Source organism: Salarias fasciatus, unplaced genomic scaffold, assembly GCF_902148845.1.
Source record: "Salarias fasciatus unplaced genomic scaffold, fSalaFa1.1, whole genome shotgun sequence".
NCBI classification, from domain to species: domain Eukaryota; kingdom Metazoa; phylum Chordata; class Actinopteri; order Blenniiformes; family Blenniidae; genus Salarias; species Salarias fasciatus.
The window spans coordinates 419900-442080 of NW_021941381.1; the positions used below are offsets into that span (position 1 = coordinate 419900).

The following is a 22181-nucleotide window of genomic DNA, read 5'->3' on the forward strand; positions in this document are numbered from 1 at the left end:
CTGTGTAATTTGGCTGAATATGCTGCATTAAAGATATGAATCCAGGCTGCTCCACTACTCCAAAAGGGTGCAAACCCTGGACAACAAACTTCATGACAGCAACATCTGTGCTCTTCTGAGAAGCTTTCGTGTCTGCCACCGCCAGTTTCTGCTGCTTACTCGTTGAAGGACCTTCGTGGACAGACAAGCTTCCCTTCCTTTTAGTAATCGTTGCTGTCAGGTCGTTGTATTGCTGGAGACGTGATCCGTGCCTTCTCTGAAAATAAATCAACAACAACAGTATTAATTAATTGATCTTAATTCTCGGGGTGGGTGATACTACCTAAAACTTATATCATTGTATAATTTTTTGTGGTAATGTGGAAAAATGGTACATATATTGGAAACGAAGGGAAACTCCGGACACCAGCTTTAATATAACTTTGGCTAACATGTATAATCCCTTGAAAATAACTTTGCATTTCAACAGTTCTGCTTACCTCAATGTGTTTCTTAAAGCTCGTGTCTGGAGTTTCTGTTCGTTTCCAATGTATGTATCATTTTTCAACAGAGCTTCAATGTGTCAGTCTGGTTCGATACTTTACTATAATATGACCATAAAGCAATATAAAAATGTATTTATGAGCCCCGCCTTCGTCTCATTTGAAAGCCATGTTATCCGAAAAAACGCTGGTCAGCTTCAGCCAATAGATTTCGAGCTTCCGCCTTGTCCTGCTGTCAATCAAAGTGTGGAGCAGCCAGAGAGCACGGCCGCTCGCCCAGCAGAGGAGAGTTAGCTCTGCAGCAGATATATCCACTGTCTGCTGAACATCCACCGTAAACAGCTCAACATGGAGGATGCTGCAGGACTGGAGGCTCTCATTTTCACCCCACGGATAATAGCGTGCACAGTTAAAGGGGCGTGGCTTGATCGCTCATGAAAGCAGAGGGAGGGCGGAACCTCCAGACTTTGGATTAAAAAAAAACTCTCTCTTTCAAAACTCCCGACAGGAGCTTTAAGATTCGAAGGTGAATTTTTGAAAGCCAGCAATTCTTTCCTTTGCGGCAGACAGCTGAGGTATTGGAATATCCACGAGTCCTTCTTGGAAACGACATATCTAAACAAGTCCTTTAAATAAGGCCAAGGGCGGCTGGAATCGGTCTCAGTCTCCACGTCCATGTTCGCACTGCCACTTCCAAATACCCGCTCTGCAGTGCTGCCACCAGGCCGGAGGGATAGCAGAATGTGATTGGTTCAAACTTCCGAGGCGGCGACCATAGTCTATGAATGCATCCAATACTCTTTGTGAAGACATTTGGCAACTAATTATAAAATGTAACGAGGTGCATTTTGAAAATGTAGTGAAGTAGAAAGTATAGATAATAGCTGAAAAATATAGTGGAGTAAAAGTCAAAGTATACTCTATATTTTTTATTTAAGTAAAGTACAGATACGTGAAACATGTACTTAAGTACAGTAACAAAGTATTTGTACTTTGTTACATTCCACCACTGGCAGGGGGCAAAGAGGTAGGGGGAGGCACAGAGCACAGGGCACCGAGGACATGGGGTGTCGGAGTGGGGTGTGCACCCACTGGGTGCAGGATGTCTTATCTGATCAGTGGATCAGCTGTTGGATTGATGCCCAGCATGTTCTTGTCCGCAAGAACATGCTGCAATGAAAGAAAGACAGACGTCGGGGGAAATTCACAAATTACCAGAGGTCAAAGGTCATTGTAGCCTTGTGTGAATAATATGTAAAGTAGCAGCTCATAATCCAGGAAGTCTGGACGCTCGTGTTTTGACGGCGGTGTTCTCCTTCTGCCTGCAGGTGGCGCTGGTCTCCACGCCGGCCTGGTTCAGTTCGTCCTGCCCTCCAGAGCAGCGGAACAGGAACATCTCCTCCTTCATTGCCCTGTCCAGCCCCGGGCCTCACGCCTTCCTGCTGTGTGTGCCGCTGAGCCGGCGTGCGGACGGCGAGGCGGCGGCGCTGGACGTCCTGCAGCAGCTGCTGGGCCCGTCCGCCGTCTCCTCCCACACCGTGGTGCTCTTCACCCACATGGAGGAGCTGCAGCAGGACGAGCCGCTGGAGGAGTACCTCTTCACGTGGCGCAAGGACCTCCTGAATCTGGTGGGCAGATGTGGGGATCGCTACCACACACTGGAGGTGGAGGAGGGGGGGGAGGGGCGGGCCGTGGAAGAGCTGCTGGAGAAGGTGGAGCAGGTGATGGCGGAGCCCCTGAGCTGCCCGCTGTACCAGGAGGCTGAGAGGAGGCTCCGTGGAAGGCAGGCAGAGATAGCAAGGCGAAGGAGAGGCGAGGGGCAGGAGGTGACCGAGGAAGACCTGCAAGCCGCTCGGGATGAAGCGGAGAGCGGCGTCGGTGATCTGGACATCAACATCCAACATCTGTTCCCCTCCGCCTCTCCCCCAGCAGCCCCTGCCGCGCCCCCCTTCCCCTGGGCTTGGCTGCAGTGGTTGGCCCGGCTGGTGAGGAGGGAGGCCCTGCTGGGGGCCCTCGTGGGCCTATTTGTTGGTGGTCCGTTTGGAGGTGTGGTCGGTGCGTCTGTGGGTGCCATCGCTACGGAAGTGCAGAGGAGAAAGAGCCAGAAAACTAAATGACTGATATTAGAATTATTATTACATTACGCACCTTAAAGTCAGTTTACCGTTCAGCCACTGAGTGACTGAGCTGTGGACTCAGTGTTACCGAGGCGCCACTCCCCCAGGAGCCACGCCGCCAGAATACAGCAGGGTCCAGCATTTCAGAGTTCTGCTTACTGTCACTACATTCTGCTCTTACCTAACACTTAAAAGGATGAAAGTCTCTCCTTTAGTTTCTCCCTAACCTCAGCACATTTAGCACCTCAGCCTGCACACCTTTCAAAGTGAGAGTATATCTGGCCAGGAGAGGGTACTCAGGTCATGACCCAGAAACACATTACAAAACGACTAATAAACTGAATAAACTAATAATAAATAATAAACTAACAATATATGTGCTTTATTTTCTCGATGAAATGTCCAGTCAGAATAGGATTTTGACTTCATGCACACAACGGCAATAAACGCAGCTCCTCCTCCTTCAGTAACATTTAATAACAGTAATAACAGTGAAGTGATAACTTTTCAGTGACACATCACTTACATAGACAGTCCCAGACACCACAGAAACTGACTGTACTGATTTTTTTTTTAATACAATAAAATATGTTGTCAGAGGCAAGTGATCAAAAGGAAAAGAAAAAAATATATATACATAATATGTAACATATATTTTCAGTTTTCACAGCGTAGAATGATGCGCAGCATGTCTACATTTATACGCATATTCTAAAAAAAGAAAGAAAGGACATATTCACCTTGTGTCAGGGCTCATTTTCATCTCTAGCAAGTTATAGTAATAAACCGTACAATTTATGTCATCAAATATTCAATAACGGAGTGCCATCTCTGGTTGAAAATGTCCACTTTCATTTGTAGTGATGCTGTCATTGGTTCCATTATGTTTCAGCTTTTGTTTCCATTCGCTAACCCTTTAACATTCTTCCTATTCAAAGTTACGATTTTCTTTGCAACCAGTTACTACTATAATAATAATATATATATATATATAATTGGTTTTATACAGTGCTTTTCAGGACACTCGAAGACGCTTTACATTGCATTCTTCATTCTCTCCATACTGGGTGGTGGTAAGCTGCTGCTGGAGCCACAGCTGTCCTGGGGCAGACTGACGGAAGCGAGGCTGCCAGTCTGCGCCATCGGCCCCTCCGACCACCAACCATTCACTCTCACAACTTTCATACTAGGCAAGGTGGGTGAAGTGCCTTGCCCAAGGACACAACAACAGTTTTACGCCTGCGGGAGCGGGGATCGAACCGCCAACCTTCCGGTTATAAGACGACCTGCTTGACCAACTGAGCTGCTGTCGTCCCTATATTTGCAATATATATCTCTGGTCAGCACTGAAAAGGTCGACCAGTGTGACACCTACAAAATAAAACAGCGTTTGAAGGGACTTCTCTCTTTAAGATGTTTTCAGTTTCTTCTTTGTTGTCCAATCATTGGGCAGTCCCAAAATATATGTGTATGATCACTTATTTTACCACGTTGTCTCCAACACATAGATGCTGAGGGATTTTTTAACAAAATTAGAAATGAGATCAGGTACCTGATTTGAAGCTTCCAGTCAGATTTCTTCCATTGCTGATCCGAGACACCTCAGGGACTCTCATTACAGAGTTTATCCCACAATTCATCTTCTATTGTACTATTAGTTTCTAATTCCCATTTTTCTTTTATGTTGTGAGTATTCAGGAGAATATCTGATAGAAGTTTTTTATACAGATAAGAGACATGTTCAGATTGTGGAAAGTGTTTTTCTGAAATTGTAACAAAATGTTTTTCTATCTTATCTGAGGTTCCGATCACTCTTTTTCATTATGATTTATGATGTAACTCCTAATTTGAAGGTATCTATAAAAAAATCAATCGGTGGGAGATTAAATTGTTCCTGAAGTTGTGAGAAGCACTTTAAATGTGTTCCTTCAAATAACTGATTCAAGACAATGAGGCCTTTAGCCTCCCAACTTTTAAACCATAATCCCATATGGAAGGGGAAAAATCTAAATTACCCACTGTTAGATAGCTGGAGAGAGGGACCCTGTATCCTTAACCATTTTTTTAACATCTGCCCATATTTTTATTGTGTTTTATCCATTCATTTCCCTTTTTCATCATCTTAACCTGTTTTAAGTCCACAAAAGGAAGGACAGACAGCCGTACATTTTTAACTTCACGCTGTTCTATTTGAAACCATTTTGCCTCCTCGTCTGCACTGATCCAGGTCACCACAGCTGATCGTTGAGTTGCCCAGTAGTAATGCTTTAAATTGGGAAAAGGCTAAACCTCCTTTATTTTTAGGCAAATGAAGTGTCATCAGTTTCATTCGAGGTCTCTTATGATGCCATATAAACTGAGAACTTCAATGATAGAAATTGGAACTTTGACGGGTAGCGACTGGAATGAAAACAGGAAACGAGGAAGTAAATTCACAGTCTCAACTTTTCCACAAAGAGATAAAGGCAGAACTTACCATCGTACTAGATCCCTTGTTTTTTGTTTAATCAGCTTATTGTAATTTGAATCAAAAAGTGTGTTATCAGATGTTATAATAACATCTCACATATCTGAATCCTTGTTTTCCATCCATCCATTTTTCACCGCTGGGTTGCGGGGCAGCAGTCTTAACAGGGATGCCAGACTTCCCTGTAACCAGACTCTTCCTCCAGCTCTTCCAGGAGGATCCCAAGGCGTTCCCAGGCCAGTCTCTCCAGCGTGTCCTGGGTCTTCCCCGGGGTCTCCTCCCGGTGGGACATGCCCGGAACTCCTCCCCAGGGAGGCGTCCAGGAGGCGTCCTAAAGAGGAGCTGAGCCTCCTCACTGCTCCTCTGGATGTGGAGGAGAAGCGGCTCTACTCCCAGCTCCTCCCTGTCTACGCGCCGGCGCACCGGGCCCTGTGCGTAATGCAGTTCCTGGCCAAAAACGGGATGATCCTGCTGCCTCATCCGCCCTATTCGCCGGACTTAGCACCGTGTGATTTTTTTTTTCTCTTCCCAAGAATGAAAAAAGAGCTGAAGGGGCGGAGATTTGAGGACGTCGATGAGGTTAAACAAAAATCGAAAGACGCACTGAACCGGATCATTACGCAGAAGTTTTCAAAAGCCTCTGAAAGCTGGAAAACACGGATGCAACGGTGTATTCAAACCAGCGGGGATTACTTTGAAGGCGACAGCTTTGAATAATTGTTAAAATAAAACAAATGAAAAGTTATAACCAATGTCCGGTTATTTTCCGGTTCTCCCTCGTACAGTTAAAACAGCTGAAAATGTATGATCACACTGCCAAATGATTTCCATGTTTTTGCATCTAAATGTAATCGAAAACAATGGGGAACACGTGCTCTACCGGCGACAAAATGCGATGCGTCGGACGCAGCGCATTGTCGCAGCGTGTTGGGGCGTTCTCGTGTCGCCAGTGCGATTTTGCGGCCGACGCTGAAGTTGGGAAATCTGAACTTTTCCCTTCCAGGCGGTGGATCCTGTGGAAGGAGATGTTTTCCACCGCTTCCTCCGGCAGCTTCAGGTGCGTTCGGATGAAACTTCACCGTCGCCTCCGGTTATTTCTTCAGCTGGTTTGTTTGAAGCCACTTTTTTCCACCACCTCCTCTCTGCATAACAGTATATCAGCCTGTGTCACTGCAGTGATCCTGCTGCTGCACTGCTTCCACACGGAGCCAATCCCTGGTTGTTTTGTGCAGACTGTGTTACAGCTGCATGCTACAGGCCAATGGAATGAGTGTGCTAAAGTGTGGGTTGTGTATTGTCATTTATTGATGTGTTTATGTGTGTCTTTTAGTTAACTTAAATCCACCTTTCCACTATGATGCACATTTTCCTTTTAATTTTTTAACTCGGTTGTTGTTTTTATTTATTTATTGTTTTCTCCCTGTACAGCAACCTCGAGTGTTTTGAAAGGTGCTTAGAAATAAAATTTATTTTTATTATTATTATTGTTATTTTATATTTTTGGACCAAAAAATCAGTGAATAATAGGGGGTCAGGGTCAGTGTGGGGGCTCAGGGATCATGATCAGAGGTTAGAGCCCATATGAAGGCTCAGGGGTCATGGTGAGGGTTCAGGGCTTTTTTAAAGCTTTTTGAAATGCTGTAGTACCAAAATCAATCCACAGGGTGGAGGCATTGAGTTTCATAAAAGAGGTTTTGTTCTTTTTTTTCTTCACGTTTCAAGTTTGAAAAGACTTACTAAAATTGAATTGTTGAAACTGTGATTTTAGATAACAACAAGGACCCCCACGACTACTCCTCCCATTGCTCTTGTTTCTCCTCCACCCCCTGCTTTTCACCTTTCTCCTACTCCTCCTACTTCTTTTCTTTCTTCTCAGTAATACAGTGCAGAGCACCTAGTAATGCTCCTTTTCCTTCTCCTCTTTCCCCTCCTGCTTCTGCACCTCTTGCTCCTCCTCCTTACCCTCTTGTTGCCCCCCCTCCTCCTGCTCCTCTTCCAATGGCAGGTTGAATCTTCTGGTGTAATTGGCCCTGTGTTATAACCCTTCCTTACATCTCTTTCTCTCTCGGCCACGGGAAAGGCAAGACATTTCCAAGCGTGGGTGGTCCGGCCAGAGAGAGAAAGAGCGGGAGGAAAGGAGGTAGAAATCGAGGGACTAGAGTAGCAAAAGAGAGTGAGTGTGAAGCAGTGAATGTGAGAAGAAGCCAGAACATGCTCAGGGAAAACATCTGTGCTCCAGATGTGTCTGAAAACAAAAAGAAGGAGGTTTGAAAAGTGAGGGAAAACTGCTACTAAACAGGTTTTTCTCATCAGTACAGTACATACAGTAGAGAGACTATAAACTAAAAGATAGTAATACATTACAAAGAATAAAGTAATATAGTACAGAATTACCCCCCCCCCCCCCCCCCCCCCCCCCCCACACACACACCTTCGATGGCTGACCGCCGATGGCCCAGACTGATCATAATGGGTTGGGTTGAGAATGGGGTCAAGAATGTTGCTAGACCACTCCGAAGAGTGCTCCTCTGGGCCGTACCCCTCCCAGTCAACCAGGTACTGAAACCCACGCTCCCTCCCTCAGACAGCCAACAGCTCTTCATGGTGTCGGCCATGAAGAAGCCTACACCAGCCTAGAAGAACATCCAGGACGAGACGTGGAGGGGGAGAGGGTATAGGTAGGCTCATGATCAGCCATGTGGCTTCTAATGGCCCACATGGAAGGTGGTGTGGACTCTTAAGGTCCTGGGCAATCTGAGAATCACAGAGACATCATTAATAACCTTTGACACGGCAGGCCAGTGAGGCGGGGGACCAACTTATGAACTCTGACCTCAAGGGAAGGAGTACACAGCCAGTACCCCATGTACCACATGTACCTCAGTACCATCTGGGGTGCCAGGATCCTGCACAGATCAGCCACCAGCTTGTAAGATGATCCAGTGCAGAACAACGTCCAGTGGGCCCGATCCCAGAGGTGACGACACCAGGAGCAAGGCAGAGGGGACCCCCACCATTGACTCCAAGGCTGGAAGAGAGGAGGTTGGTAGCCCATGACGCACTGGTAGGGGAGGAGATGTCTGACTCAGGTGGATGGGTTCTGGACCGTCAGAATCCGGAAGCCCATCTCCTTAAGCCAGTTTCCAGCTTCTGATTCAGTCTCTCTTGCCTGTCCTTTAGTCTGACGGTGATAGCAAGAGGAGAGACTCACCTGCACCCCCGACAGGTCACAAAGAGCTCCAAAACCTGCAAACAAACTGCGGACCACGGTCTGCCACCACGTTAACTGGGAACCCATATTGGAGAGCAGGACCTCACCTGTCTGATTGGCAGATGGGAACTTGGGTAAAAGGATAAAGTGAGACATTTTAGAGAAACATCCACCACAGTGAGGATGGCCATTTTACCGTGGGAAGAGGGGTAACCCAGTGACAAAGTCCAAGGTGATGTCAGCCCAGGGTGCAGGAGGCCCCCAGGTGGCGTGAGACCAAAGCGGAGGGGGCCCAGTGAACAACAGCTGACCTGAAGGGTTCTGGTACTGATCAGGACTGCAACAACACATCATCAGCAGGGTAAAACTAGCCTGTCTCACGACGGGCATTTGTTAAGACAGATCAAATAAAGGAAAGTTGAAATACGGCCACAGCGCAGACTTTGATGTGATTTTTCAATTTCTTCGAGCTCCGTGACCCGGAAGTTCTATCGTCTGTGTTTTGGTTTTTGCGGCGGGAAAGTGGGTGGGTCACAAACCTGTGGGTCAGTTTAAGGCCAGCACACACTACAGAATGATCAGGCTGAATTTTGTGCCGAAATTCTCCTCCCAACAGAAGCCGTCAAGGTCCGACTGTCGGGAATATGCAAATGAGTTCGGTCCGATCCTCCTCTGGTGTGCCGGGGGTTCAGAGAGATTGTTTCCGGTCGGAGTCTCTCAGGAGGCGTCGGAAGGGGAGATCGTAGATCATGAACATGTTTAATATTTGTGATCGCAAATCCTGCAGTGTGTGGAGCTCTGAGAGGAGCCGATCAGCTCCGAGTAGAGCTGTCCACACCCTCGAAATAGAGCTGCCTGATTGGCTGAACAGCTCCGTCTCACCAAGGTGCTGCTTAAAAAAATAAAAAATAAAAACCCAGCCTAACACGGCGTGTTGCTCCAATGCAGCCATGGTGAATAGTAAAGGCCAGCACACACTACAGGATTTTTTCAATCTTCCCCAATTCAGAGACAAACTGCAAGACAACAGAGGACAGATCGCATCCGATCTTCCTCTCCCGATCTTCTAGTGTGTGTGTCGCTCTGGAGCAGAACACACACCAGCAGATTCTTCATCAGAGATTCGGCTCCTCACTCCTCCAAATCATGCGTCGTCCAACGTGGCTTTGTGTGGTTTCCCTTCATTCATGTGTTTGCGTTCATCTCCACATTCATTCCCTCTGTTCATTCCCCTTAAACATTGGACGTCGTATGGACGTCCAGATCATGTCCATATTGCGTCCGTCCGTCCAAGACCAATTATAGACCTATTTTGGACGTCCAAAATAGGTGAGGTATTTGGAAGTCTTATTATTACCCAATTTCGACGTCTAGATGATGTTGAAGATCTGGACGTCGAAATTAGGACCCAATATCGACGTCTACATGCGGTTGAACATTCGAAAGTCGGAGAAACTTTAAGTTCCTTGATTAAAAACGCTTACCATCTGAACGAGATGATGAATGACGTTTATGTATGAAACGGGTTTTGATGTATTTTATTTTTGTTTTATTTTGAAGGGCAACAGACAGGAAGTTCTGTGTCTGTGTTCACTTATTGGCTGCCATAGTGTATATTAGCTTGACTGAGTGAACCCGGAAGTGGAGGTGTGTCAGATGCTACACTTTACTGCGAAAGCCACGGAGCTGGAGACGCTGCTGTCGGGATAATTAAGTGTTTTTCCCTTAATCGCTGGTCCAGCGGTTGTCGGGGAACCCTGATTCCTGTTTTGTGGACCGACGGTAGTCTGGATCCACCTTGGACCGGCCGGTCACAGTCCCTTTTGAGGGCAGTCAGCACCATAGCATGCTGGGACAGAGGATGGAGGAAGAGTTAGCTGCAGATTCGTCACTGGTCCGGTATTTTGAGTACTGTGAAGTTTTTGCAATAAAACCTGTTCAAAAAGAATTGGATTGTGATCGTAGTTTCCTGTACCTGTGAATTTTGCTGTACCTTGGCTTGTCAGGAGGTTGGATGCGTCTTTATGCATTTGGAGTTAGCATCTGCTGGTGATTGATTCAAATGAAGTAATAGGAAAATAACCTTGGCAACCATGTCACCTTCTACAGTGGGACTTTATGCATAGTAATAATTTACCATTGGAAAAGTGTTTATGTGAATGTTAACCCCGCCTTGTATTTCTTTTTCTTTGAGTCTGTTTGTTTTCATTGTCTCGTAAAGACAGAATTTGGTCTAATAAAAGAGCCGCCCAAGCGGTTAAATTTAGTACGTATTTTCATCAAATTGTGAACTTTGGAGAAACATAAAACAAACATTTTTAAAACCACCACTTTGTTTCGCGTGTATTGCACTGTATTCAGAAGTAATTTTCTGTAAAATAGTGGTCACCCTCCCGTTTACTGATGATATTCTCAATAAATTAACAGCTCAATAGGTCAGGCTGAGGATCGCTGAACAGCAAGTCGTGAGTTCGAATCTCGTTTATCACCCGTCTGTAATAAAATGCTGATGTGACTGAATGACTAAGCGTGAAACTCGGAGCCCAGACCTGGTCTTCAGATTTTGGTCAATTTAAATTATATTTTCCCCTCTTTTTTTGGCCTTTGTCTGAAGGTCCTGATGACGTCGATACCCGACGTCGAAATTACGTAAAAAAAAAGACGTCATCTGGCGTTACATTCTGTACCTTGTGGGTACCCCCTGGGACGTCCAACAATTACCTTAAAAAGACGATGCAACGTCTTTTTGCTCAGTGGGTTCATTCACATTGGCATCACTCCTTCAGCGCAGACATTTCCCCCACCCCAGCACAGAAGAGGGAAACATAGTTTGAGATCATTCTCTTATAATTTACACTCCACATATCTTAAATCATTATTTTTGTCCCCAGATTGGATAGTTTACACCAGAATAAAAATTGATTGAGCTTTGATTAGGTAAGTTTAATTATATGTCGCTCTGTCTCTCTGAAGGCAGGGAAAGTTTTTTTTTTTTGTTTTGTTTTTTTGTTCTCAGCTTGGAGGTGGAAGGTGTATGAGTGAAACCTCCAGACCCAGGTCCCACTGGTCCAGGCCATGGAAGGAGCCTGTGGGGACGTCAGCCTCGAGTCCATTCAGGGATTCATGCGCCACTCAAGGCGGTTCTTCAGAGACGTCTCCATAGGGAGAACCTGGCCTGTGATGTGGACGAGGCCTCTGGCCTGACAGGAACCAAAGGCATGATGATGCTGGATCATGATGATTCCTCAACTTTGTCCAAGAATAAAACATTTTTGGCTACATATTTGTGTGCTGTTTTAAGTTTTAATTTTTCTATGAAAATATAGGCTACATTGAGTCATTTTTACAAAAGGAGAAATATCTTCTTTTCCAGAGTCACTGTCATTCATATGGTGTGTTCCATTTTAGTTGTGGACTACAAAGTGCTGTAAATGCTTGGTAGTGTGCAGCAAAAGCTTACTTGTGTGTGCTCAATGAATGGTATGTGTCATACGACTGTGTGTAGCAAATGAAAACATGAGTTCCATTGTGGGAACACAATGTAGAGATTTGATGGCAAGCGTGTTCTTGCAAAGGCAGTGTCAGGTTTAGCATTTTGTGTGTGCAGTTTTCAGTTTTGTGTGCGCAGTATTGAGAAAATCATTATTGTATTGAGAAATGTGTGTTAACAATCGTGAAAAACTAATAATGGTGATGAATTCAAAACTAATAATGGAGATGAATTCAAACACTGGGATTATTGCAGGACTGGCGGAGATGCAGAGATGTATTAGATCAGAGTTTGGGTCTGAATTGAGGAAATAGAGTTCATCCAGGAGCGATACAGTTATTGAGAATTAACCTCTCACTTTCTGTACTGCTGAGTTTAGTAGTTCTGACTTTTCTCTTTCACTGTCATATAGTGAATATATTTCACAAAAATATGTCTCCATCTCTGACAGCTGAGAGGGGATTTTTTTTTTTTTTTTTTTTTAAGCAGCAACACCTTGGTGAGACGGAGCTGTTCAGCCAATCAGGGAGCTTTATTTCAAGGGTGTGGACAGGTCGGCTCGGAGCTGATCGGCGCCTCTCAGACGCACCACACACCACAGGATTTGCATCGGAAATATTAAACATGTTCATGATCTACGATCTCCCCTTCCGACGCCTCCCGAGAGGCTCCGACCGGAAACAATCTCTCTGAACCCCCGGCACACCAGAGAAAAGGACCGAACTCATTTGCACACTCCCGACAGTCGGACCTTGTCGGCTTTGGTTGGGAGGAGGAGATCGGGGCAAAATTCGGCCTGATCATTCTGTAGTGTGTGCTGGCCTTAAACTGACCCACAGGTTTGTGACCCGCCCACTTTCCTACTGCAAAAACCAAAACACAGACGATAGAACTTCCGGGTCACGAAGATCGAAGAAATTGAAAAATCACATTTAAGTCTGCTCTGTGGCCGTATTTCAACTTTCCTTTATTTGATCTGTCTTAACAAATGGGATATTGAAAAAAAATTTTTTTTAATTTATTTGTTTTTATTTTAAAAATGAAAAATGACTCATTTTTCAATATATAGTTTTTTGATTCTTAATTGAATTTCAATTGAACGAATGATTCTGAGTTTGTACTGTGGGTTTATTTCACACAAGTCGGGAAATAAAATACGAACGTGTGTCTTGCTTTGCCTTGAACCGGAAAGAGCCCCTACTTCTTCTGCTGCTTCTACGATCTGCTTAGAAAACGACACACACATTACTGCCCCCTCTTGGCTTGCCGTGCTGTAAGCTTCACGGTCGCTAGTTACCACTATGGCTCTAGATGGCTACGGCAACCACATCACAGAGATGAAAGAGAAGGACTTGACTGCCAGTGAAATTTCTGCACAACTTACTGCAAAATTTGGCCCGATACGAGCGTTTTCAGAGAGAAATGTATGCTGGTGGGTCTCGGAGCAAGGCCTCTCAAACTTTATTAGTGATGAGCAACTCCAAGGCGAAGTAGCTTCACCTACTGCTGAGGTAAGTGACATTGCACAACATTGATTCATGATTATTGATTACGGGTTACCTGTCTTCCAAAGGCATACATGCCAGTGAAAAGAGAGTGGGAGCAGCTTTACAAGCAATTCACCCTCAGCATCATGAAGCTCAGCAACAAGTAAGCCTATATGCAATATTAATTGCAAACACAAACCAATGGGCCTGATGGTGGGACTACAGCAAGAGCACAAATTCTAAAACTTTTAACTCAGCTTCTTTCCATTTTTCTGTCTTTAAGGGAGCCCGAAACCTGAATCCAGTACATTCCAGGGCAGACTACTTTGGACAGAAGCTGCATATGGATCCGAATGAGAAGATGGTGATGTTTGGGATTACCCATGTTGTAGCCAGCTGTTTTGTGGAATGTTTAGACAGGATCAGTCTTGGTCAGCACACAATGAACACACAAGACACTGATATGCTAGAATAAAAGCGTCAGTTTATTCCCGGCAACACAGCGTATCACAATCACACAGCAATATGCAGCATAACAACACGTTGTTATAGTTCCTTACCGCGACGCACGATCCGGGGAGCCAACAGACCAGGCAGGAAACTCTTTACTACATCAATCCGAGCGAGTGTACACCTCCACGGAAGACTCCAACTAGACTACGAGCGCGAGCCGTCTTTTATCCTCTCAGACCCTCCCCACAGGTGTCATCTTGAGATTGGCCAGATCTCACATGAACCAGGGAGGATGACCAGGCAAAAGAGTTCTCACACTCCTCTTCCTCCACCTGTCCCTACTCCCATACATTGTTATGTATGGGAGTATGTATGTATGTGCGCATGTGCAATAGTCACATCGCAGGATGTGCAATATTTTTATTATTATTATTTTTAACTTTTGTTTTGCTTCGGAAAAGCAGCAAGCTGCTCCATGCTCCACACAGCCACTCTCTCCCTCCCTCCTGCTCAGTACTCACCGCCCCCCTCCCTCCATCACAGCAGAGGAGGGGGGGGGGGGTTCGGGCTACACTCTGAACACAGGCGACATGCAGGAGGAAGCGACGGAGGATTTAGTCCCCAAAAAAAGGCCAACATGTGAAATTTGGATGTATTTCGGCTATAAAAAAAAGACGATACGGAACAAAAAAACGTTCTCTGCCGACAGTGCCTCGTCAAGGTTGCCTCAACACGATTTAATACGTCAAACCTGTTGGACCATTTGAAACACCATCACAAGCTCCTGTATTTCCAGTGCAAAAGCAAAGACCCCAGGTGAAACTTCATCTTCTCAAAAAACAATTACAGAAGCCTTTGCCGACATAGCACCATATGATAGGAACTCCAAACACCATCAACAAATCACGGATGCAATAACTTTTTACCTAGCGAAAGACATGGTGCCATTGAACACCGTGGATCGTTAAAGAGGATTTAAAAAATGATCCGCATGCTCGACAAGCGGTATGAAACACCACGTATTTCTCTCAAGTGGCCATCTCCCCAAATAGAGCTATTCAGGTCATCTGGGAAAAATTCTTCTATTTTTAATATCGCAATATATATCGCAATATATCCCAAGCCCCCAAAAAATCACAATGTCAGTTTTTTCCAATATCGTGCAGCCCTATAACAATATGAGAACGTGTCACCCTGACCCTGCTTCCCGGACCACAGCATAAAAACATGTTTATTCCAAAGCATATGCGGACGTGCAAAACCGCACGAACACAGAAGATACATGCAGAACTGGAGGGGGCTGAGGACTTCGCTACGTTATGGTAACTCCAGCTGGAAAGCAGCACTGTCACCACACCATCGATGGGTACAGTGGGAAATTGGTCGCCCATTCGACCATGCCAGTAAAAAACAACCTCAAAATTTATGAAGAGGTGTACAGGTATGGTGTTCGCTGTTGCACGTAATTCCAGAAGTGTTCTAAAAGAGACATAATGTTATATTGTGAGATAAGAGGACATGATATTAGTCCTGTTACCTTGAGTTATTTTTTGTGTAAACATAAATACGAGGGTGGACCCAAAAGTTCCCGGACTGTAGTTATAACTTTTTATTTTTTAATCTTTGCAATTATTTGAAACTGTCACCTTCAAAATACTCTCCTTTGGCTTGAATACAACGCTGCACCCGAGATTTTCACTGTTCAGAAGAGTTGCCATGACCGTGCGTAACTGTGCCGGAAAGATCGAACTTCGATTTCCCCTCCCCCGCCTGTATGCCTGTCTTACCTTTCCGCTGCCGCTCCAGTTTCATCTTTGACAACAAAAAGCCGTCGCCTGGGGCCAGATCAGGGGAATACGGCGGTGGGGAGGCTGGCTGGTCACGGTTTTAGTCCAAAAATATGCTTTACGCACAACATTTGGTGCTATTTCTGTGCGTAACGGGGCATCCTGTGGTCTGCTGTCTGTCATGATGAGGCCATTTCCGGGAGCCTTCATCTCCCTGCTTCTAATAACCACCTGAGGATCATCTGTCTGGATCTCTACAACACTCCCATCAGATCTGCAATGTCATCAAAAGTCCTGCGTGGATCTACCAGGACGTCTGCTTCAGTTTTTGTGACGTTTTCCTCTGTTCTGGAAGCGGATTGTTGTCTGGTCTTCGTGATGTAATCCGATCACTCTTAAAGGGCCCAAACCACTCAGACACCCTAAGAATCCTTCTTAAAGAATGTCTGCAACATGGTGAATGTTTCTGCCGCTGTTTTTCCCAATAAAAAACAAAATGTTTTGACAGGGCGCATATCAGTGGATATCCGCCATCTTGAAAAATCGAAGAGCGGGGTGTAACTCTGTCAACACAAACAGTGACTGTCAGCTGACCGCATCACGGGGGAAGACCAAACCTGGCACAGTTATGCATGAGGCTATCCTGTAGCGACAGCTAGCGGCCAAAGTCGGAAATTCATTGTATTTTTTTATTAATAGAATCAGTCCGGAAACTTTTGGGTCCCCCCTCGTATGTATGTAAGCATATGTACAGCCTCATATTTTTTGTTTTTCTTGTTGTCATTCTTGAAGGAAAGCAACAATGGCGTACGGGCTGTGGGATCAGCTGAGAGCAGACTGTGGGACAGAGTTTCATCTGAGTCTCTTCATGTAGGACAAACTCTCTGGCTGCAGATACTGCACAGACAGGCCATCATTTCTGCAGACGCCATCAACATCAGTAAGTTTTATCTGCTTTTGTACTTTTTCAGCATAATACATAATTAAATATTAATATTCTGATCATTCAGTTTTATTGTTGCTTTGCAGGAATGATTGTGTTTAAAGTGGTTAAAGTTTTTATTCTTCATTCAGCAGTTTTTTTTTTTTGGTTTGTTTACATGCACTCATTGGTCATTCAAGACATAATGCTGCTTTTCCCCTTTGCTTTCAGAACATCGCATCGAGAGGATTTGGGTTGAGGTTTGTATGTTGATAACAGAATGGGTGTTTTTCCCCCACACTGGAGATAATAGATTTGTTGAACTGAAGTTAGTCTTTCTATATATTAAACTCAGCTCTAACTAATATATTTTGACTCTGTAGGTGAATAACAGAGTGAACTACAAAATAAAAGCCTGTCTGACACATCTGCAAGATCAAGAGGTCTTCCACATGCAGGACGGAGTCAAGTTCTGTGTGTCAGCTCTGGCATGCCAAGCTGCCAGTGTTGGGTTGCCAGAGTGCCAGGTGGTTACATTTTCATGCTCATTGTATTAGTTTATCTGTCTTTATTTATGATGCTTTGTGGTTAGGCTAACGACCTGTCTTGCAAATCATGATCTTATGTACTGCAAATATGCTGATTAATTTGCTAATGTGCATCTCTTGCCTATATTGTAACATATTGCAGGAAGAGGGATCCCCGATGTTTTGGCATCAGATGGCTGTCCAGTCAAGCTTGCTGAGAACTTTCTTCCTTGTGCCTCTGTAGCAGCAGACTGGTATGATGCCAAGAAAGGTGCATCCCTGACTGGGTCTCAGTTTTTGGAATAGATCCTTTGAAGGAGACAACAGGCTGGAAGGCGATTTTCAGAGCTCTTTGGGGACGTCACAGTTCTGTTTGATGGCATCATCATTGACAACCCAAGGCCCTTTCAGGATGCTCTGCAATACCTTGTCCATGTATGCAGTGGATGAAAGAAGGGGGGAAAACATGCAACTTGTTTTACAGAAATGAAACATTCTTATTGAGACTATTGTCCCAATAAAGTCATTTCAAAAAAGGTTGGATTTATTTATTTTTCAGTGAATGATCGGCACAGGTTTTATCAAGGAATCAAACACAACATATATAGCAGACACCAATAACAGTGAATTGATTTCAAAACAAGAGATGGATTCAACACCAATCTACAGCTACTGCCAGAGAAAGTGCATGTGTAAGAATTGTAATTCAGCTACAATTAACTCCTGCAGCAGGGCCATCATAAAATTTAAGATTCAAACAATAACAGGCTCAGGCTGAACAACATCAGCACAGGTAAACAGAGAGCAAAAAAATGAATCAATTCATTTATTGACTTAATGAAAGTCAAGACTGATTCCAAACCCTGAACACCATGGACATTGGTCCCAAATTTTGGGCTTCTGCACTTCAGACAAGTGGTCTGCATTTTGAAGCCACTCCCTCACACAGGCTTCGCCCCCCACCAGTGAGCTGCAGCACTTGCTGAATGTGGGCTCCATCATGGTCGCTGCAAGGTTATCAGAATCCTAAGTTAGAGAAATAACATTTACAAAAACAGTTCATTTAAAGTTGTACAGCTGAGTTTGGTGAAGGCTAGATCTTGTACTAGGCCTGTTGTTACATATCCAATACATACCTTAACAAACCAGGCAATAAGAAGTGTCTTTCACTGGTTGGAGATCTGAGTCCTTCATTTTATGTAGGCCCTCTGCAGCATTCTTCAGCTCATCTATTTTGTCAATCACTTCCTGCAAATGACTGTCTTCAATATGTCGACTTACATGTCAAAAGACATGTAAGAGAAAGAGAAAGATAAGCAACTTAACTAATCATCTACATAGCGCTCTTCTCAGCAATAGTGCACAGAGTGCTTTACAAGAGTTATAATGTAAAAATGAACAAGTCGGAACAAAATAAAACAGAAAGCAGGAAAAAAGTAAAAGTAGGACCAGCATAAATAAAAACATAATTAAAATAAACAGTCATTCAGGAGTCTCACAAACATAAAGAAACTGATTTAAACAATTAGTCACAGGTATCACAGCAACGAAGAGAATTGGGAAGAATAAGTTAGTTAGGCAAGTGTCATGCAAGCAGGATAATACAGGAAACAACTTGAGATTCCTTTGCTTGTGCATATTAAAACCACAGTGTAATTCACAATTTTAATCAGATTTTGCTTCATGCCATATCTTCTATGACCTTGTTTTGACTTGCCGCCCATTCTGGAAGTCATGAAAACCATTTTCAGTGAAAGCAAAGATCTTCTGTGTATTCTGCTTCCGGTAGAGGGAGCCTATGGAAACAGGGAGAATGTAATTCACTTTTGTAAAAAAGAAAAAATTCTCAAAAGAATGAAAAATTGCTTTTATGACATAATTGAGGGATTGAGCAAACTTCTATGACTTTAATTATGATGTGAGAAATGTATTTACGTGATTTAGATCATATGTCATGCTGAAGCAACTTACTTCTTGTGCCCTCTGAATCAAGGATTTCATTACCCTGATTATCAGTCAGGGTAATATCCTCCTCACTCTCGATAGCCCCCCTCACTTTTGCAGCGATACCCTCAACAGTTGCATCTACTTCCAAAAAGTGGATTACCACTGTTCTTGAAGTTGCCAGTTTTCCATTCAACACCTCAGCAATATGAACTGACCTGAGGATGGACAGACAGGCAGAACATTTTTATCTCAACGGGAGAAGGATCTAGTGCATAATATATGAATTCCATATAATAAATTAAAGCTGCAAGCAGCATTGGTCGGGACCAAGCCTCCCCGCCGGCCCGCGACTGAGATGTCCTCATACCTTGCTGGCCGAAATCCAGGTCACTGGGAGTTTTGCTACTCTGTACACAACAATTTTCTTGATTTTACCTAATTTTCTGTTGTAAAAGGGCTTTTATTTTGAAGGAATTTTGGTCTTTTATTTTGGAAATGTAGTATAAGCTGTCATTGACATTGGTTAACCCAGTGCTTCTCAATTATTTTCTGTTACGCCCTCCCTAGCAAGAAGAAAACAATTTGCGCCCCCCCACCCCCCCACCCCACCGACCACCCACTCTCCGCTGCAATTATAAATAATAGCATTTGTCTATAAAATTGCTCTAGGTTCACCTCTGCATAACATCCTTGTTAACATTAAAGAAAACAAAAAAGAAAGAGATATTGTTCAACTTACAAGAGAGAATTTAATAGTATTAGTCTGTAAAAGAAAATATTTTAATTGCATCAATTTGCCTGAAATTCAAAAAATAATAACATCCTTGTTCAAACTGTGAACATTTTGACAGACTTATTGCACCATTTGCTGCTGGAAAATAAAATTAAACAAAATCAATAAATAATAACAAATTCAAATTCACTTCAGCAACATGAACTCAGGAGCACAATATATAAAACACTTTAACCTACAAAACAAAAACCAACAAAACAATTTGTGCTGATTTTTTTCCCGTTTTTTTTTATCAAAATGAGGAGGCCAGGATTAATGGCTATGATAAGCACGTTTTGCAGTGCACAGCTTCTCAAAGCGAGGTTTAAAGCATGATACTGCAACTCTCAGCTCCTGCTCAGTGTTTAGCTGGGACCTGGACCTGGTCTTTAGTGCAGCAACAGCAGAGAAGCCAGTCTCACCGAGGTAAGATGTTGCAAAAGGAAGCATAATGCCCATAGACCTCTGCCCTAAGAGTGGATCCTGCCTCTCTACACTCAGCCAGAATTCTCTTTTGATCCACTATCTTGGTCTCTCTCTGCCTTTCTTTTCTTCCCTGTTAAAAAAGTCTTCATGTTGTCTCAGCGTTTGTTTACTGTGCTTCACATCGCCAGCTCGTTGCAAAAAAAACCTACACTGTAGAGTTGCGCACACTTTGAGAATGAGAGCGCCACTGCCAACTACTGGAGTGGAAGTGCAATTACACTTTATTTTAGTCCGGCGGGAAAAAAAACATGTTCCCCACAGTCACACGCGCCCCCCCCCCCCCCCCCGGGCATCGCACTGCACCCCCCAGAGGGGCACGCCCCACAGTTTGATAATCACTGGGTTAACCCAACACTGTTTTTTGTTTTAAATGTCATTTTTCACAAAATTTTGACTTTTATTTTGAAGGGGTTTGAGGCTCTTATTTTGACACTCCAGCAACCTTTTAGACCTCGATGACACGAACGCTTGAGTGTTGGTTTGATCTTTCTACGACATTCCTGCAAGCCGTGGGGACCATTTTTGTTTTTGTAGGTGGCGCTAGAGAGCAGATGGGGCTAATTTTTCAATTTGATAAAATTTTTCACGAGTCCGGATGTGCGTGCCAAATTTGGTGAGTTTTCGTGCATGTTTAGCAGGTCAAATTTGAGTTTGTTTCCATGACAGAATAGCTGTTAGCATCTGTCATCCGTTAGCATTGTTCTTTTTAGCACTGTTAGCATCTCCCATCCTTTAAAATTAAGATGTTAGCTTCTCATCTATTAGCATGTAGCTGTTAGCATCTTCCATTCATTTCCATGAAAATGTTAGCATCCCATCTACTAGCATGTAGCTGTTAGCATCTGTCATCTGTTAACATGGGTTTTTTAGCACCACTAGCATCTCTCATCCATTAACATGTACCTGTTAGCATCTGTCACCAACTAACATGGAGCAGTTAGCGTCTGTCATCCACTAACATGGAGTTGTTAGCATTTCCCATCCACTAACATGTAGCTGTTAGCATCTGTCATCCACTAACATGGAGATGTTAGCATGTCCCATCCACTAACATGGAGTTGTTAGCATCTGTCATCCACTAACATGGAGCTGTTAGCATCTGTCAACCACTAACATGGAATTGTTAGCATGTCCCATCCACTAACATGGAGCTGTTAGCTTCTCCCATCCACTAACATGGAGTTGTTAGCATGTCCCTTCGCAGAGGCCACACACGAGAAGAGCCCCCCCCCCCCCTTGTCAGAAAATTCAAATGTTTCAGTACTGAAGAAGGAACCACAGTTTGAGATGATTTTCATATAATCTACCCTCCACCTTTGATAATGATTCAGCTTATTAATGTGTGCGTTTTTTTTGTTGTTTTTTTTTTACTTGTGGAGCAGTAGAATAAAGTTATTAGCAGCAGTCTGTGGTACTTTTTTGAATCACTAAATATCTTAAATCATTCTTTTTGTCCCCGGATTGGATAGTTTATACCAGAATAAAATCTCTTTGAGCTTTGATTAGGTAAATTTCATTATGCGTCGCTCTTCTCTCTGAAGGCACAGAGTCAGGATATTAAAGTTGTTGTTTTTTTTTTTTTATTTATTTTTTTCCTCATTCTTCCGTGATGGTTAATAAAGGACTTGCGATGCAGATCGGAGTTTGGGTCTGAATGGAGGAAATCCAGTTTATCCAGGAGCGATCCAGTTATTGAGGATTAACCTCTCACTTTCTGCACTGCTGAGTTTAGGAGCTCTGACTTTTCTCTTTCACTGTCATATAGTGAATATATTTCACGTATGTCTCCATCTCTGACAGCTGGGAGGGGATTATTTTTTTAAGCAGCAGCACCAGCCAATCAGGAAGCTTTATTTCGAGGGTGTGGACAGGTCAGCTCTCAGCTGATCAGCGCCTCTCAGAGCTCCACTCTCCACAGGATTTGTGATCAGAAATATTCAACATGTTCATTATCTATGATCTCCCCTTCCGACGCCTCCCGAGAGGCTCCGACCGGAAAAGTCTCTCTGAACACACCGCACACTACACGAAGA

The 22181-nt window shown here is 43.9% G+C and overlaps 1 protein-coding gene across 2 annotated transcripts in view; it reads left to right on the forward strand.

Moving 5' to 3' along the window:
• Window positions 1–3686, forward strand: part of LOC115385361 (GTPase IMAP family member 4-like) — a 32744-nt gene extending 29058 nt beyond the window's left edge. For both annotated transcript variants that reach the window (XM_030087346.1, XM_030087345.1), the window contains exon 3: window positions 1811–3686. In XM_030087346.1, the coding sequence (XP_029943206.1) occupies window positions 1811–2599 (789 nt within the window). In that variant the 3' untranslated portion in view covers window positions 2600–3686. The remainder of the gene's footprint in view (window positions 1–1810) is intronic.
• Window positions 3687–22181: the final 18495 nt, after the last annotated feature.